Source organism: Saccoglossus kowalevskii, chromosome 16 (assembly GCF_978046115.1).
Source record: "Saccoglossus kowalevskii chromosome 16, keSacKowa6.1, whole genome shotgun sequence".
NCBI classification, from domain to species: Eukaryota; Metazoa; Hemichordata; class Enteropneusta; family Harrimaniidae; genus Saccoglossus; species Saccoglossus kowalevskii.
Genome location: NC_140656.1, coordinates 12,356,175 through 12,376,494, shown reverse-complemented (window position 1 = coordinate 12,376,494; position 20,320 = coordinate 12,356,175). Strand labels below are relative to the sequence as shown.

The 20,320-nt window shown below is 36.8% G+C and overlaps 1 protein-coding gene across 1 annotated transcript; it reads left to right on the top strand.

Annotated features, from left to right (window-relative positions):
- The first annotated feature begins 6,923 nt into the window (after positions 1 to 6,923).
- On the top strand, positions 6,924 to 19,156 carry LOC102808841 (somatomedin-B and thrombospondin type-1 domain-containing protein-like). Its single transcript, XM_006822293.3, has 5 exons — positions 6,924 to 7,282; positions 14,378 to 14,566; positions 15,345 to 15,435; positions 15,602 to 15,687; positions 16,599 to 19,156. The coding sequence occupies exons 1-5, from the start codon at positions 7,051 to 7,053 to the stop codon at positions 16,790 to 16,792; spliced, it is 792 nt and encodes a 263-aa protein (XP_006822356.2). The 5' UTR covers positions 6,924 to 7,050; the 3' UTR covers positions 16,793 to 19,156.
- The last annotated feature ends 1,164 nt before the right edge of the window (positions 19,157 to 20,320 follow it).

The window sequence follows — 20,320 nt, the reverse complement described above, 5'->3', positions numbered from 1 at the left end:
GGTCGCAATCCAAGGAAAACTGATATGACCAGATCGCAATAAAATGAATACGGATATGGACAGGTCACGATCCAATGAATACTGATATGGCCAGGTCACTGTCCAATGAATACTGGAATGATCAGGTCACAATCCAATGAATACTGATATGGCCAGGTCACAGTCCAGTAAACACTGGTATGGCCAGGTTACAGTCCAATGAACACTAGTATGGCCAGGTCACAATCCAATGAATACTGGTATGGTCAGGTCACAATCCAATGAATACTGGTATGGTCAGGTCACAGTCCAATGAATGCGGATATGGCGAGGTCACAGTTCAATGAATACTGGTATGGTCAGGTCATAGTTCAATGAATACTGGTGTGGCTAGGTCACAGTCCAATGAATACTGATATGGCCAGATCACAGTTCAATGAATACTGGTATGGTCAGGTCACAGTCCAATGAATACTGATATGGCCAGGTCACAGTTCAATGAATACGGGTATGGTCGGATCACAATCTAATTATTACTGATATGATATGGCCACAATCCAATGAATACTGATATGGTCAGGTCACAGTCAAATGAATACTGATATGGCCAGGTCACAGTCCAATGAACACTAGTATGGCCAGGTCACAATCTAATGAATATTTATATGGCCAGGTCACAGTCCAATGAACACTAGTATGGCCAGGTCACAATCTAATGAATATTTATATGGCCAGGTCACAGTCCAATGAATACTGATATGGCCAGGTCACAGTCCAATGAACACTAGTATGGCCAGGTCACAATCTAATGAATATTTATATGGCCAGGTCACAGTCCAATGAACACTGGCATGACCAGGTCGCAGTCCAATGAATACGGATATGGCGTGGTCACAGTTCAATGAATACTGGTATGGTCAGGTCACAGTCCAATGAATACTGATATGGCCAGGTCACAGTTCAATGAATACTGGTATGGTCAGGTCACAGTCCAATGAATACTAATATGGCCAGGTCACAGTTCAATGAATATTGATATGGTCAAGTCACAGTCCAAAGAATACGGATATGGTCGGATCACAATCTAATTATTACTGATATGGCCACGTCACAATCCAGTTAATACTGATATGGTCAGGTCACAATCCAATGAATACTGATATGGCCAGGTCACAATCCAATGAATACTGGTATGCCAGGTCACAATCCAATGAATACTGATATGGCCAGGTCACAATCCAATGAATGCTGATGTGGCCAGGTCACAGTTCAATGAATACTGGTATGGTCAACCCAGAGTCCAATGAATACTGATTTTATGGTCAGGTCACAGTCCAATGAATACTGATATGGCCAGGCCATAGTTTAATGAATACTTGTATAGACAAGTCACAATCCAGTTAATACTGATATGGTCAGGTCACAATCAAATGAATACTTGTATGGCCAAGTCACAATCCAATGAATACTGATATGGTCAGGTCACAATCCAATGAATACTGATATGGCCAGGTCACAGTCCAGTAAACACTAGTATGGCCAGGTCACAGTCCAATGAACACTAGTATGGCCAGGTCACAATCTAATGAATATTTATATGGCCATGTCACAATCCAATGAATACTGATATGGTCAGGTCACAATCCAATGAATACTAAAATGGCCAGGTCACAGTACAGTAAACACTGTTATGGCCAGGTCACAGCCCAATGAACACTAGTATGACCAGGTCACAGTCCAATGAATACTGATATGACCAGGTCGCAATCCAATGAATACTAGTATGGCCAGGTCACAGTCCATTGAATACTGATATGGCCAGGTCACGATCCAATGAATACTGATATGGCCAGGTCACAATCTAATGAATATTTATATGGCCAAGTCACGATCCAATGAATACTGATATGGCCAGGTCACGATCCAATGAATACTGGTATGCCAGGTCACAATCCAATGAATACTGATATGGCCAGGTCACAATCCAATGAATGCTGATGTGGCCAGGTCACAGTTCAATGAATACTGGTATGGTCAACCCAGAGTCCAATGAATACTGATTTTATGGTCAGGTCACAGTCCAATGAATACTGATATGGCCAGGCCATAGTTTAATGAATACTTGTATAGACAAGTCACAATCCAGTTAATACTGATATGGTCAGGTCACAATCAAATGAATACTTGTATGGCCAAGTCACAATCCAATGAATACTGATATGGCCAGGTCACAATCCAATGAATACTGATGTGGCCAGGTCACAGTCCAGTAAACACTGGTATGGCCAGGTCACAGTTCAATGAATACTGGTATGGTCAACCCAGAGTCCAATGAATACTGATTTTATGGTCAGGTGACAGTCCAATGAATACTGATATGGCCAGGCCATAGTTCAATGAATACTTGTATAGACAAGTCACAATCCAGTTAATACTGATATGGTTAGGTCACAATCAAATGAATACTTGTATGGCCAAGTCACAATCCAATGAATACTGATATGGTCAGGTCACAATCCAATGAATACTGATATGGCCAGGTCACAGTCCAGTAAACACTAGTATGGCCAGGTCACAGTCCAATGAACACTAGTATGGCCAGGTCACAATCTAATGAATATTTATATGGCCATGTCACAATCCAATGAATACTGATATGGTCAGGTCACAATCCAATGAATACTAAAATGGCCAGGTCACAGTCCAGTAAACACTGTTATGGCCAGGTCACAGCCCAATGAACACTAGTATGACCAGGTCACAGTCCAATGAATACTGATATGACCAGGTCGCAATCCAATGAATACTAGTATGGCCAGGTCACAGTCCATTGAATACTGATATGGCCAGGTCACAGTTCAATGAATGCTGATATGGCCAGGTCACAGTTCAATGAATACGTATATGGTCGGATCACAATCTAAATATTACTGATATGGCCATGTCACATTCCATTGAATACTGATATGGTCAGGTCACAATCAAATGAATACTTGTATGGCTGATATGCTGAATTGTGGTCGATCCAAGGAACATGTTTATTTGCATAACAAGTTCATTGAAGTTTTTCATTTTTCTCGTATGATTGGGAGATTTACAATAGCAGCTTTAATACTATTTGCATAGTAAAACAACCGTGGTTTACAGTCTGTATAAATACATGTACAACAAAACGAATGTTGGTTTTACGCAAATAAATCAAGAGCTGAATAGCGTGTCACGTGACCGCGATTATAATTTTTTAAGAAATAATATTTGTTAACACGTAGTTTTTTGTGATATGTCGGAGTATGTATCAGTCGACCCTTTGCCCGAACGTCCTAATACAGAACCAGGAATATAGTTTAGTTTTTTGAGCTACGGGACCAAATATCGTAAATCCATCAGCATCAAGTTCAAATTTATAAACCGACATGTTATTTTTATTCAAATGCATAAAGCTAGTTTTTACCTGATTATATGTCTAAACAATACTACGTGTTGTGTGTATGACTTTCGTAAATATTGAAAAAAACAGGTTTCGTGTTTCATCGGAGAAGGAAATTGATTGATTTTTTTTAATTGACCTGAGTTCATCAGAGTGTATCACGATAGTACAGTACCACCATCAACTGGACTATATTGGGTCAATTCCCTCGTAAACATAGATTTTAATGGCCCGCGTATAACGTTAGTATGCTATGCTTAATTGACATTGCGGAGTCATATAGACTCAAACATACAACGTCGTTAACGCATTCACGGCGACAGATCATTTCCACAACCACCGCACTCGAACAGTGGTTCATAGACTGTGAACATATACATATATGCACTTTGTGGCATGCAGTGAGAATGGAAAGTTATTTCAATAAGACGATCAAACTACGGGTAATTTTTTGTATACAAAATAAAGATACAATTGATACAACAAATTGTTTTTAAAATGATATACACACCGTTCTTACTGCAAATGACCGACAATTAAAATATTCCGACAGGTGAAAGTATATAGTGAAGTTGGTGTGTAATCTCTCAGATCGTAAACACCTTTTTTACGCATTCAAAAAATACGATTTTACAGAATATAAACAAAAACACTCACGTGACAGCACCGTGTTTGCGTGAGTCTGTACAAGTTATGCGATAAACTTGTGCAGAAGAATTTATCGCGGACCATCTATATATTCGATTCTGGTACGCGATTTGTGAAATGTTCCTGTACATTGTACGTCATCACTAAATCGAAGTGTTTCAACTAACAATCCCAGTTAACTGTCAATGCCGTGCATGCACCCCCCCCCCCCCATCACGGTTATGGTTAGTAGCCGTGCATCCATACCATCCTGTTTCGGGAACAGATAGGTCTCTGATGTCATGGTAACTTATCATTTCCCACTCGCCATTGGCAAGTTAGCAAAAAGCTAAACACAGCTAATTTCGGAAATATCTTTGAAAAATAGTCTTTTTTTATACTCTCAGAGCAACAAAAGCATTTTTCTCATCTTTATAAATATTTTTTATAAAAATATGACTTGAATTAACGAGCACGTTACGCAACCTCATCATTCGAAAACGTCCCAGTGTTGTTCCATGGGCAAACAAATTTCCCAAAAGTTTTGACCAAACTTTTTTAGAAAAAAAAAATTGACACAGGCTAAAACAATATGTGCCGTTAATGCACAAGGAAAGAAAGAAACATTGTTTTTGTCATCAGTTGCATGCTAATTGCATGCTTTATGCATAGTGTTCTTTGTTTCCTCATTAGGTCCCACAAAGGTCATTTTGGGTCAGTATTTTATAGATTAAAAAAATACGAGCCAATTTGCAAAAAAACGTAGCTGATTAACAGTGGCAAGGCTACCTTGAATTCTTTGTGGTTACCAGACAATATCAACGTTCCAGTTCACATACGGAGTTTTTGTTTTCGCAATTTTATTTTAAGCTTGACACTTAGTTAATGACAGCAAGCATTTGGGATTGCAACAGCTGATATAACTGTTAAAATCGAACTATGTCTTGGCAATGCTAGCCGATTTGTCTGTATACGTGGTCAGGGTCGTAAGACCTGATTAAATACTGGCGTCAACGTCAAGGATAAATACCCAGCGACGACAGGAAGAAATATCAGATGTGTTGAACCAAATTTATTGGTCATCAGATAGCATAAACAGAAACACGTTTGCGTCTTCGTACTGCCTGGGTGGTTGATACTACTGCCGTTAAGGCGTCAGTTAGTCCTCATCGATGAATGCGACTTGCGATTCGCCAAATGTCACACGTCAATTTGTTTTCAAATTCTTAGTGTTTTAGCACATGTTTCGGGATGCTGTTCTGGTTGATGTCACATTGGCAGTGCTTCTCATGCGCATACCCGTCTGTCATATATTGAAGTAAAACTATTAGTCATCGAATTAGCTCATTTTTTTTTTAACTTTCCAGATTTTCAAAATACTTGTCTGGCACACTAAACATGATGATAAGTGTGTACGCTCAGCCACTATTGTATATTTCAGTTTACTGTCACACACTGCTCAAATAGATGGGCTAATCGAGGCGTAAAAATAGAGTGCTGGCGTACACCCTGGATAGTCGGCACGGTTTTATCGAAAGGGCGCGTGTACGCTCTATACCAATTGATGATAATTTTACTCCAAAGATGAGCCGTTCCAGCTAGAGAAACAATTTATTTGATAAGCGATGGTGCTTTATCGTTATTTTCTGCTCGGTGGTCGAAAACGAACTAATGGCCAGTCTTTGAGATAGCATATGAAGTATGCAGTCAAGTGTGTAACCCCACTAAGGTCTATAAGCTATCAATAACCAGTAAATAACTGGCTAACCGCCAAATAACACATTATAACACATTATATACGACTGGTGGACGCTTCTACGAATATAAATCAGTTAGTCAGACTACGTTCATGATATTAATTCCAAATCTTGTTTTTGAACTACTTCACTGACGGAGTGTTCTATTTGTGGTGCGTTTCGTGGTTACGTTGAATAACGTATACACATGTACTTTTGGGTTTACCCAGTGTCCCACTTTGACGCAAGTTATGATTTTAAATAGTCGATCCGCGTCAATAATGCGGAAAAACGTGTCTAGTTTTACCCAAATTCACCAGTGTCGTGTGGGATAGCAGTTACGCTGGTAGTACCACGTATACGTAGTAATTGCAATTTGCAATGCTGCGAACGGTTATGGTTGGGCGGTTATATTTAACGCAGCGTGGACTTTAGGTAATAGTCACATTGCAGTGATAAGCGTATAATGACTGGTTTTAACTTCGTTGATAACCGTATCGTAACGTGTATATGGAAATCGCATGTATTACGCATACACTCGCGATAAGTTATCGGCCCCCTCCTCTACAGTCATGGATTTCTTGCAAGTTGAACCATCTCCCCTCAACACACAAGTTAAGTTTCTCTGAATATGAGAAAGTTTAGTTACGAGAGAAAAAATACTGTGTCAGTTTTGGCTGGTGTTACGTTTCACTTCAACCTGTTCCATTTATTTGCTTTGTCACATAGACGTTTTTACAAGGCGCATATCAGTGTTTAATTGGAGCTACGCTCAGAGAGATATGCGGGTACAAGCACTGGGCAGCGGAGACGCGTGTATCCCAAGGGACTATGCTTACAGTTGTCGGAAAATGTTTCCGGTCCTTTGAATGCCATTCTTGTTAATTTCAGTTTCATACTTTCGTAATGTTTTAAGTCGATCGTGTTGGTTGTTATCTTTGTACCACGTGGTATACATTATTACATTGAATGTCCGAGGCGTTGTCAGTAGAATTGATGTACTCTCATTAGTAATTTCACTTTGACCTTAGTGCTATATGATTTTACAAGAGCTCTTATTGGTTGGGCCATTCCAACCAACCACTAACTAGAATTCGTTGAATAAATGACCAAATAAAAATCCCAGAATGCACTATTACACGCCAGTCAATGCGCGTAAGACATTGTTATAGCGAATACTCACCCAAACCGCACAACGTGTATTTTTTCTCACAAATAACCAAGACGGCTCACAATTCTTGTTTCTCGTCCGTGTTCATCTAATTTTGGCGGTGGATATCAATGAAAATGAAGTTTCTAATATCAACGATACTTTTTATTACCTCGATCGAAATTTCCGAAGTTTGTGGAAGTTGTCATCGAGGAGAGGAGCCAGTGTGCTGTAAGTCCCGAGACATGAGCTGTGCCGTCAGTCAGGGTCTTCGTATAGATCGGCGATACGGCGAATGTTTTTGTGACGAATCGTGCCTGCAATCCCTAGACTGCTGCGAAGACTACACACACGTATGTAAACGTAAGTATTTTTTTTTCTTCTTTTGCTGTATTTTTTTTCTTTCTCAACTAATTTTTTACTGTTGCAAATATTGGAATGTGGGTGTGAAATGTCTGTGTTTCATTAATACAGTGTGTTGGCGTTGGATCACGTGACTATATTTGTAGTGACGATGACCATTTAATCAGTTCGGGTGTCAAGTTCAATAGCTCTCCTACTTCACAGCGGTGTTACACCTATCGCTTACATTATTCGATGAATGTTTGAACTGCTCAATTAAACACTATAAGAACCAGCGCGAGTTAAAGTAAATACAATTCTTCGTAATGATTGTCCGTCTACTTTTTTTTTTGCCAATTGGGAAATAGTCATAGTTAGTTTTTTTTTTCTCTGAGGTTTTCTTTTAAAGCCATAATTGATTTGTTTGTTGATACCCGATCTTTTTATTCGAAGTTTTGCATCAGCTAAGGGTTCATTGATTAAACACATAGCGTACAAAACTAATGAATTGAGAAGTCACACATGAAAGGTACAATAATTGTGAAATCTACCTATGTTCTATAGCCACGGGGGTTAATTTAGCTACCAATTGATCCATGTGTATCGTATTTCGTGTTAAATACCCACATTACAACCCCTCTAAGACCTGGTTCATTGTAACCTATCTTGAAGCTCTCATATTAAAGCGTAAAACTTACCCCACATGGCGGCGAAGAGTGATCTAAGGTTTTGTTATCGTCCACTAAATAGTTTCCACTAGTATTTCATTGTCCAAGTATACGTGATAAGATAAGGAACGAAATAAAACGCGCGTATTTGCGTGGAGTGTCGTTTTCATGTTTAACGGAAAACGGACTCTATAATGTTTTACATGTACGAGTGGGTTATTCGATATGTCGTAAAAAAAACTACGGTGTTGTCTAAATCGAACTGCGTTTCGGGAATTGTCACGAGTCGTGAGATATACTTAGACGGAATCGCACAACATATGTAAATCGTCACCAGTCGCGTGTCATCCACTTCCGCGCCCTGGTGGATAAATCATCACATTTCTTTTAATGACCAGTGTACTGACATTGTTTTGCTGTACGCTTTCTCCCAGACCCTGTGATGAACCTTTACTCCGCCCCGTCCAACGCGGTCTTTAGTATATACTGACAACTCATAGAATACACACCGAAAACCACTAGCATCGATGCGCCAAGACATTAAAACAAGCAAACGGGGTGCTGTGACGAGACCCTTGGGTTGATTTAATAGTCGCACTGGCCCCCTCGTCATATCACGGCAATCTCGTTATGTCTATCATTATTAACACGATCTAAGTTCAAGTGTTACTGTAGCTGGTCGTTACAGACACTATGCGTGTCAAATTTGACTGCAATGGGTCACGAGTTCATCTATTATTGCCAGACATGATTACTGAACACTTTATTACTTGATTTTGGGCTGTGTGAATATCATTCTCCTTACTACTCGCTAATTTCTATGGTGTAATTGATATTCATATGTCCCGATATCTCTCTAAATAATTCATATATCGCCCTGATGTCCTTTTAAATATACATATATTGCTCTGACATTTCTCTAAATATACATATATCGCTAATATTTCTCTTAATAATGAACATATCACTCTGATATCTCTCTAAATAATTCTTATATCGCCCTGATATCCCTTTAAACATACATATATTTCTCTGACATTTCTCTAAATATACATATATCGCTAATATTTCTCTTAATAATGAACATATCACTCTGATATCTCTCTAAATAATTCATATATCGCCCTGATATCCCTTTAAACATACATATATCGCTCTGACATTTCTCTAAATATACATATATCGCTAATATTTCTCTTAATAATGAACATATCACTCTGATATCTCTCTAAATAATTCATATATCGCCCTGATATCCCTTTAAACATACATATATTACTCTGACATTTCTCTAAATATACATATATCGCTAATATTTCTCTTAATAATGAACATATCACTCTGATATCTCTCTAAATAATTCATATATCGCCCTGATATCCCTTTAAACATACATATATTACTCTGACATTTCTCTAAATATACATATATCGCTAATATTTCTCTTAATAATGAACATATCACTCTGATATCTCTCTAAATAATTCATATATCGCCCTGATATCCCTTTAAACATACATATATTTCTTTGACATTTCTCTAAATATACATATATCGCTAATATTTCCCTTAATAATGAACATATCACTCTGAAATCTCTCTAAATAATTCATATATCGCCCTGATATCCCTTTAAACATACATATATTTCTCTGACATTTCTCTAAATATACATATATCGCTAATATTTCTCTAAATAATGAACATATCACTCTGATATCCCTCTAAATAATGAACATATCGCACTCACTTTTCCTGATATCCCTTTATTGGATATACATATATCACTCTAATATAACCTCTTCCTTTGATACACATATCCTTCCAAATAATCTAAAACAAATGGTAATAGAAAGTCATGTTTTCTTTCTTGCTCGCTATTAAACATGTTTTCGATGGCAATTGATATTTATTCAATTCTGCCCGGGCAATCACTTTGAATTGATTAGACAGCATCAATAATATTACTGGAACCACGTGACTACTACTTCTAGCATCACTACGAGTCAATGCGATACGGATGCGACTTACAAGATTGTACCTGATTGGCTAACCAACACCAACAGACCAATCAGAGAGCAGCTGGTTTGTTGAAGTTTTTTCGACGTATCGAATTCTGCCTTATACTAGTATATACTTCGAATCAACTGGGAGAGCTCGTTTACCTGCACATATCGAAAATGCCCCTGCTACGCGCATTTGTACTCTGCTCATGTAGCAGTATAAAATAAACGACAGATGTGGCCTACGTTGTAACACTGCTTAAGGAATGGCGACGTTCGACTGATATCCAGACGCCCTAGTTCTGTGCAATGTGACAAAGATTCTGGCAGATGTTTGGTTTAATAGTTTATCCGCACAAAGAATTCCACGTCTCTTTCACTCGGTTAGTGTTGACACAGTCTTTAATGATGTTACTACAGTGTATTGGCATATTTGAGTGATAGTGGGTGACCGTAATGTCTTTAGGCTTCGCTACAATTATTTAAATACAGACTGTATAACGTTGATTATTGCGTTCCAGGACGCAGGCATTTCAAACGTTGGTAAAGTGTCTGTGCATATCTAGACCTGTCACAACAAGTTGATAAATTCGAATTGCCTAATTTGGGCGTGTCTTGGAAATGATAAGGTCCAAATTGTGGCACACGCCCAAAAAGTGCATGTGTAAATCCGGCCCATACCCGGATCCTGGCATTCGATTTGATTTGAAGTTATCTTAAAGTATAAGATCTACAATTAGTAATGGATTTATCGAACAATTGTAGGAATCAAAAAAAATACACGGGTGGTATCATTTACGGTGATATGGAGGCGAGGAAAACAATATTACATTTTCATGTTTGTGTTTTGTTTTGTTTTATTTGTTTGGTTTCACGTGTTGTGTGGAGACAGTGGCAAAACGTTTATTTTTACATTAATGTGTGTGAACTTTAATTGAGTATCGCACCATAAAATGCAATTTTGTTTTATTGGCGTGAATTTGTACTCTGTCATCATGACACATAATGTGAACGAGGATGCGTGTTCTGGTCTGACTGGAGTAAATATACGCTCCAACGATTACTCTCTAAACTTTCTTCTCAGTGGTCATGTTGTTACATTGCTCATGTTGTCGCAATATTGACATTGTTGTGGTGTTGTAACATTGGACAGTTCGTCACAGTGTCTTGGTTGTCGCAATGTTTATGTTGTCGCAGCATTTACATTTGCGCAGTGATCACATTGTCAAAGTTTTCACATCATCTAATTGTCACGATCACGATGATGTGAAAACTGTGACAATCCTGACTTTATCATTTTGTCACGCATTGTTGCCATTGTCACGGTGCTCGCGTTGTCACAAGGTTAGCTTTGTCAAAGTTTTCAAATTGTCACAGTGTTCGTGTTGTCACATTCAAGTTGTCATGGTGTTTACGTTGTCCACATTGTCACAGTGTCCATGTTGTCGCATTGTCGCAGTGTTCACATTGTTCACATAATTCACATTGTCCTAGTGTTCCCAATGTCACGTTGATTGTCACATTGTCGCTATGCCTCAGTGTTCATGTTCATGCTGTAAATAGCGAATGATTTTTTTATTCGGAGAAGTGGCGGACAAAAAGAAACAAAAATACGAAATTAACAAACTTACTTTAAAGTAGAAAATATAACAACATACTATAAATAATATTTCGATTTTGCGTGTATAAAGTTGTGAGAATTATGTCATTGTCACGCAGACATTATTATAGGCAACGGTTTTTTTTGTGATACATTGGTCGTTCTTAGTTGATAGTTCTTTGTTAAAAATAACATTGATACTTCATCAAAAGTATCTAAACATAACATACTGAGGAAGGTCAGAGGTCATTAAAAGGAAAAAAGTACGCTAATATTATCGACCAACTACCCTTTCTAATGTCATATAATAACCAGCAATAATACGTGCTACCAGTTCTTTATACATTGTCAGAGTGCATGAATACTGTTTACTTTTTCTTACTGTGCAACTGTTAGGTTATCTGTCAAGTAAACAGTCATTATGTCTAGACCACTGTCGTATTAACAATTTCGCTACAGACCAGTAAGAATAGATTTATGGTAAGGGTTAAAGCCAGGCTTATCCACTGCATAAATTAAGATAACCATGTCAACTGACGATCGTTATTTAAGCGAGGGCTGAAGTTTGCCGGCGACACTTTTATATAATGAAATACATCCACCATTCACTAAAGCTGTCTCTCACAACATGGTACGCAATAAACTATAATTTAATGAGGCCATGCGTTCGTATATTTGTTGCGTGTTTTTGAGCATGTTAATATAATGATATTGCATCTTGATAAAAACACTATTTTATCATAAATTTACCATAGAATAAAACCTCGCTTTTGGCACCAACAAAGCAGATTTTTTCGACGGAAAACTAGGAATCTATAATGCGCATGTTTCCCTGATTTACGTATGCGAACAGGTAATTTAAAGATAGTCACGTGTTTTCAGTAATACTGTTATGATTGCAACCAAAACATTATTTTAATTTTGCGATAAATCACAAATTTGTCTACCTAATGACAGTAAATCTTTAAAATTTCCGATCATTCGCGCTTGGTCTGATCGTTCTCTCAACCTAGTTAACAACTACTATACTGGCACTACCACCCAGCATCCAATGAACGTTGCCCACGGCATGTTTAAGTAGGAGTCATGTTCGATTAATTTTAGCTAAAAAAAAACAACGCAAGCATATTGATACCACATGTCAGAGTTTGTACATGCACACCCGACGTGTTCGGTTGACTCGAAAATATTTATAAATGAAGAACCGCCTCAAACTATTCTATTCTATTCTGTTCGCGTTGCCAGCCTGAGGTCGTTTGACTTACCGACTACACATCTCAGATTGTTACAAGCATCAGGCACATAAAGTTTTGACCATCTTTTGAAAAAAAAGATTGAAGTACAATCATATCATATCAGTATTTACTTCACGGGGTCATGGTGAACTATAGAATTTAATTCGAGGCTCTTTAATCTTTACCAGTAACTACATTAATTGAATCGCACATCTTGTACCCGACCCAACAGGTAACTGTGGTTAGCAATTATGCGATGTAGAAAACTTGTAACCAACAAAACGACGAGTTACGTCAGCAGTTACGTGAGAGAGATCAGCCAGTAGTATTCTACATTCTCGCTTTAGCATAATTAGTTCTCACGGGCGCAGCGAGTAGGAATAAAAAAAACACCCCGGAGGGTCCACTTGTAATTATTTATATAATTGTATGCGATGAACCAACTTTTGGTGAAAAACACGGCCCAGGGGACCAGACTTCTCAAAAATACACTGCTTGAAACAAGTGTACAAGAAAAAAAGACCCCTTACTAGTTCGAAGTCATGGTAACATGGATATATCATTGCTACATTTCAAATATTATATCAAAACAGCAAAAATACGATCCTTTTCATATCTTGAAAATATAAAAAATGGACCTCTTGCCTATTTTGAGACATAATTTATAACCCCTTGGGTGCCTCGCATACTCATTGGTATAGTGACTAGTGACCCGAGGCTCTTGGAATCATTCCCACAAACTGGTTACAAGATTTTAGAAGATCGGCGTTGATATATTTTATTTAATGCCATTAAATAATTGATACCATATCATGTTTCGTAGAAAGTAATTCACCAATAGCTACATATTCCCTGGATTTACTTGTAAACGTCATGCGCGCGCTGATGTTCGTGTCACATTGCCTTCTGTTATTTTATTTTGTTAGGTAATTTCAACCATAACGTTTAGATGGGGGGGGGGGGTGTCACGTGCACATGCAGCAGACGGCCGTAGTATGTAGCCACAGTCAGCTGGCGCACAAGTGATAATAATAAATTAATACGATATTTACTATATGGGGCCGCCATCTTGAATACGGCATGAAACTAAATAAAGAGACAAGTTATGAAACGCGTTTTTCAGATTCTTACAAATCAGGAAAAATACGAATCTTTCACAGCCAAACGATCCGTTGGGATAATATTAAGTCAACCACCAACAAAATTCGGCCGTATCCATCGTTTTATGTAGAAAAAATCCCTTGCATACGAAAACCTAATTACAGAAGAACATAGAACACTTTCCCGGGGTATTTGAAACCGAAATTGTCATCTAACTGTAAGGCCGTCACCGATTGGCTGCTAAATGGGTATGACTATTTTTGGTTTCAAATACCCCAGGATAGTGTTCAACGTTCTTCGTGTAATTAGTTGTTCGTATGCAAGGGATTTTTTCACAGAAAAACGACGAAATCGGCCGAATGTTGTTAGCGGTTGACTTAATATTATCCCAATGGATCGTTTGGCTGTGAAAGATTCGTATTTTTTATTCAGCGTGCGTTGTGTATCGTCAATTCCCGTGCGTGTGCAGGTGACGACCCATCCGATTTAATATATATGTGTTTTTATAGCATCTGACTGCCAAGTATCGGATTGGTCCCATTGGAGTGGATGTAGTGTTCTGTGTGGCATTGGTTACAGTGAACGCCAACGATTCAGACAGAAACTATCGGAGAATGGTGGCGTCGATTGTCCTCCCCTGATACAACGTAGAGGGTGCTATGCTGGATACTGTGAAACTAACGAGCTTATGTCAAATGGTAAATACGTTTACATTCACATGTTATGTTGTTGTTTGCCAGTTGACGGCGCTTTGTTGTGATGCTTACTACATAGAATAGAATTTATTTCTATGGAGGGCATTTCTGTTATTGCTCATAGCCTAAAATTGCAATGGAAATCCTTAATTATTTGACTGTACTTTGCTTTTGAAATAGTTGTATTTAAGCATAATAATCAAATGAAAATAGAATTTATGCAATAGCTTTTTCTGATATCAAGCAGTGAGATGACGCATGTTGAGCGTTTTATGTAAACATAAGTGGAGCAACTGATGAATACTTAATTTGTATTGCGTAGATAAGAACTTAGCACAATCCTGCACATTGTTAGAACTGTTATGTAAACATTATCACAAAAATGTATACTCTAATTTGTTTGTGTTTTTTTCACATTTTTGAACATAATTGTACCGGTAGTTTAGGTTTGATACCATTATTTAAGCTAATAAATATTTGGAATTGATTGACCAAAGAAGCACCATAAAACGAGTCACATTCACACATTGTAATTTGAAGTTTGTAGACATGGACATCATACTGTCATTTGAGCATTGGAAACCGAACACAATATTGAAAATCAGTACTGTATACTGTATATCTATTTGGAAAGAATGCATCAATGAATATAGATATATCAATTAAAGCAGACGTGTTAAACAATCTCATTTGATATGTTGCAATGTAACTGATATTACTATGGAATGTCCCTGCTATATACTAGTATAGTAAAGCAGTGGTTGACTCGCTTATTTTGTAGGTATTGCAATGATTCTGCCATCTCAGTTTGGAAAGGCTAGGCTAAAGAATAATAAAATTGGACCATATAGACGAAAAGAACGACATCCAAGGTAATTCCATGCCCCTTAATTCAATAACTTTGTTTGAAGCATAATCACATTCCTCCCCAATGTGCATACTCATAATGGGAGACAAGATGTGAAACTATCCTATATTCATCACATTAATTACTATGTACTGCATTTTACATGTCAATTCATGTCTTATTTATTCCAGTCACTGTGTATACGTCACCATTACAAGCGTGCACAGAAACTGTGTGAATGTACGCAAACAACAATGGACAGAAATGATTAGAAAAGGTAAATAATAAACTTGTTTTAAACTCAAAATGCTCTCCTTCTTTATAAAAGCCTGCTTGTAATTTCCCACAGGTCACCTGACAATATTTTATTTTCAACATTGATTTCAGTATAGTAAAACTAATCTGTTGCGCAGCGGTCAAACCCAGCTCATTTTCCCTGTTAATGGGTGAACAATAACTACTCATCAGTCAATAGTAATTTGGATTGCACTGAATTTTAAAACAATATTGAGCAAAATATCGTTCATACATTTTTTCTAGAACAAGGTAACACAACACACTTTTATTTAGAGTATACTTGTATTCGGATCTTACACATATTACATTACAGATAAATATATCATGTGAGACATGATATATTGCTTCACCTTAGATTATAAATAAAAATGCTCAGATTGTAGGAAATGTCAGTGAACCTACCAGGTATTGTGAAAAAGTTCTAAAGCAGACATGGCCACCCCTGATGACTTAAAAAATACTTTGACCACAAAAGTTCATTGAATAAAATTAGTAGGTGGGTATGCACTGTAGCTGTATTACAGCCATCAAATGGGTCTTACGATCATTTTAACAACATGCCGTTTTTGCAACCTTGATTAATATAAGTTTCATACAGTGAAAGACACAGGGCTTTCATTCAAATTCAAACATTCAATAGTGATTGGCTAAACAGTGTCTATGCCCATAATATGCGCATATGCCTTCCTGTGAAATAGCTACAACTACTCACAAAATTTGGCTATTTTTTGTTCCAAACTTCTGAAGGAAAGTGCAGACTATAAACAGGACTATTTTGTGAATTTGTGATAAAAAAAATAGAACTGGTGGTGAAAAGGTTAAAATGCTGTTAAGTACCAAACATTCTAGCTGACCGTAACTTAATACAAATACTTTTCTCATCACTTACAGATATGATGGTATGTGTTGAATGTCAGACCCCAGCCATGATGGACACGATGAGTCACTGTAAAGGTGAAGGCAGCCCAGGCTCCACAACGTTATGGAGTGCTATTGGTACTATGGGTTGTCGTGGTAGCTGGCAACAAGAATCAGTCAACCAAACATGCACCTGTGATACCGGATATGATTTTATATTTGTATAAGTCACATCATATGACATGTAGATATCAAATCTTCACACAAGGTGATATCATATGACATGTAGATATCAAATCTTCACAAAATGTGATGTCATATGGCATGTAGATATCAAATCTTCACACAATGTGATGTCATATGGCATGTAGATATCATTTCTTCACACAATGTGATGTCATATGGCATGTAGATATCATTTCTTCACACAATGTGATGTCATATGGCACGTAGATATCAAATCTTCACACAATGTGATGTCATATGGCATGTAGATATCAAATCTTCACACAATGTGATGTCATATGGCATGTAGATATCAAATCTTCACACAATGTGATGTCATATGGCATATAGATATCAAATCTTCACACAATGTGATGTCATATGGCATGTAGATATCATATCTTCACACAATGTCATATGGCATGTAGATATCAAATCTTCACACAATGTCATATGGCATGTAGATATCAAATCTTCACACAATGTGATGTCATATGGCATGTAGATATCATTTCTTCGCACAATGTGATGTCATATGGCATGTAGATATCAAATCTTCACACAATGTGATGTCATATATGGCATGTAGATATCAAATCTTTACACAATGTGATGTCATATGGCATGTAGATATCATATCTTCACACAATGTCATATGGCATGTAGATATCAAATCTTCACACAATGTCATATGGCATGTAGATATCAAATCTTCACACAATGTGATGTCATACGTGGCATGTAGATATCAAATCTTCACACAATGTGATGTCATATGGCATGTAGATATATCTTCACACAATGTCATATGGCATGTAGATATCAAATCTTCACACAATGTCATATGGCATGTAGATATCAAATCTTTACACAATGTGATGTCATATGGCATGTAGATATCATTTTTCCACACAATGTTATATGGCATGTAGATATCATTTCTTCACACAATGTATATATCGCTTGATTTTAAAGCATTGTGTGAAATCAGTTGTACCTGTTGTAAAGTTTCTTTTTAATACAAGTTTTTTTTTAAATATACAAAACTGTAAATCTTACTTTGACTTTTGAACACATTATCACAGATAACACCATAGTGAAATTTTTCAGAAATATACTGTCTGCATGACATTAATATTAGTATAAAATTCAATACATTTATTTGATTGTGAATAAAATTGTATATTTCATATTCAATAATCATTGACTCAAGTACAAATTTATTAGTCATTGACTTGATTGCAATGGAATTAGATCTCTGTATTCAGTCATTTATAAAACTACAATAAAATTGTATCGTCACATTTCTATAATCATGGAATAAGTGGAAATGAATTAGATAATTATCTTTATATTTAACAATCATTTACTCGATTACATTGGAATTGCATCGTCACATTTTGTAATCCGTGATTCTAGAAAATTAATTGAATATTTTTATATTCATTTCATAATTATATTGATAATTATTGTAATAGAATTGGATCTTTATATTTAACAGTCATTCACTTGATTGCCAATGAATTGGATATTTGAATAATCAAGAATCATAGACTTAATTGCTGTAACAACAAATACAATATTAAAATTTCAGAATTCCTACATTTCCATGGTCAGCAATACAGCTTTGTATTTATCTCATAATTGTGTCAAGCAACACCTCAGGTTCCATCACTCTCAAGTATTTTATATTTAATTTAGATCAACATTACTGAGTTAATTGTTATGTTCATATTATATTTAAATACTTCTGCATAAGGGTATGTATGTATGCAAGTGTATGTAGGCTGTGGAAATGTTATGTAATGTATCATATTTTTGGTGGGGTCAGGTGGGTGGTGGTGGTGATTCTGCTCACGCATTCAAGGCCATTTCATTTTGTACAAAGCTGTTAATGTTTTGATTCAATGTGACCAGCTGGCAGCGATATTCAACTTGACATCAGTTTTTCATGCCATCAAAATGGCATTCAAACTTGGTAATTGAATCAGACTTAGTAATGTAGCTCATGTTGTTTCACAATGTAATTTAAAAATGGCCAACTAAAGCCCATTTTGTTTATTTTCTCTTACACACTTTTACAAATATAATTCAGACTTATTACAAAGACAAGACATACTACATCTGCACAAAAAATGTGTTTTGATTTTTCCAAATTATCAATTACATCACATACCGGTAATCAACACAGTATGAATATCACATGATTTGATGTAACAATATAATAATGGCCAACTGGTGGCCATCTTGTTTTTCAAGTGGACTTATTCTTTTTACTTATTGGTTGTCTAACTTTATAGTGTGCTTAAAGGCAAACTTGCATTGTGTATATAGTTGTATTACTAGTAAAGTTATAATAACTTTGAGTGATTTTATTTTCAGTATTAATTATGTGGATTCTATATTGCATATCTTTATATTAAAACCACAGAGTATTTCAATAGTTCATCTGAGAGTCGAACACAAGGGAACTAATAACTGGTGTGCCTGTCTGTGTAGAGTAGCTCAGTGTAATGTGCAGACACGATTAGTTTTGGAGCCATGACTGTGCATATTAAGTAGTTAATTTGCATATTGTTTCATTTCAGCCTGTGCAAGAAAAATTGCGATAACTTCAGAACAGTTTTTGATGAAATTTGCTGCATATTGGTGCTGAACGTCTGCTGACTGATGATACTAACCTCTAATGCCATCGCTTCTCATTTCCTAGATATTTTTCTATAAAATACCAAGGATTGCATATATTCTGTTATCACACAAAAGCTTTGCAGAGTTTAACTTTGATTATATCATTGCCAAAGCATATAAATGTATTGATAAATGTGGGCCACATGTGGTTTACCACGTATTAATGTAACTGTTGCATATCGTAGCAACTTATTACGTGTCAGTTTACTGGTCCCCCAGTGAAATGCAGCATCAGGATTCCCTGTAAAGATTGCATCAATCCATGAGGTCAAACACCTGGAGAGTAACCCTACCAGTTTTCTGCATTAATGCCTCCCCATAATCAGTTTAGCTGATTGATTGCCACACAGTACATGCCCTTACCACGTCTCATTAATTGTGCTACCTTCTATGTTCCTACTTATGAACAGCTTATAGACAGGTCATCCAGATCTTGAGGTAATGGACAGTGATATAGAAACAAATTGTCTAAATCTGTAAAAACATCCCAGTTACTAAAATTAAACAGACACTGTCCAATAACTGTAAATGTGAGACAGGTAATTAAATGAAATGGGCAGTCAGTTAAATGCAAAGGTGGGGACGTGTGTGTGTGTGTGTGTGTGTGTGTGTGTGTGTGTGTGTGTGTGTGTGTGTGTGCACAGAGTCTTTAATGAAATGTGCACTATCTGTTAACTGCTACGGCGATACTTGAAACATGAACTGCCCATTTACATCAAATGTGGGGCAGAGACTTGAATGAAAATATAACTTGGTTCACTGCATGGATAGGGACAAAGATACTAGAACAAGACACCTTTAGATTACATTCAAAAGAGCTTCACCTTCTTTGCAGACCATTT

Excerpts from the sequence above, each read along its gene's own strand:
- LOC102808841 (XM_006822293.3), top strand. The coding sequence starts at position 7,051 with ATGAAAATGAAGTTTCTAATATCAACGATACTTTTTATTACCTCGATC. Across the intron at positions 14,567-15,344 it reads TAACGAGCTTATGTCAAATG|GTATTGCAATGATTCTGCCA; the intron begins GTAAATACGTTT and ends CTTATTTTGTAG. Across the intron at positions 15,688-16,598 it reads GACAGAAATGATTAGAAAAG|ATATGATGGTATGTGTTGAA; the intron begins GTAAATAATAAA and ends CATCACTTACAG.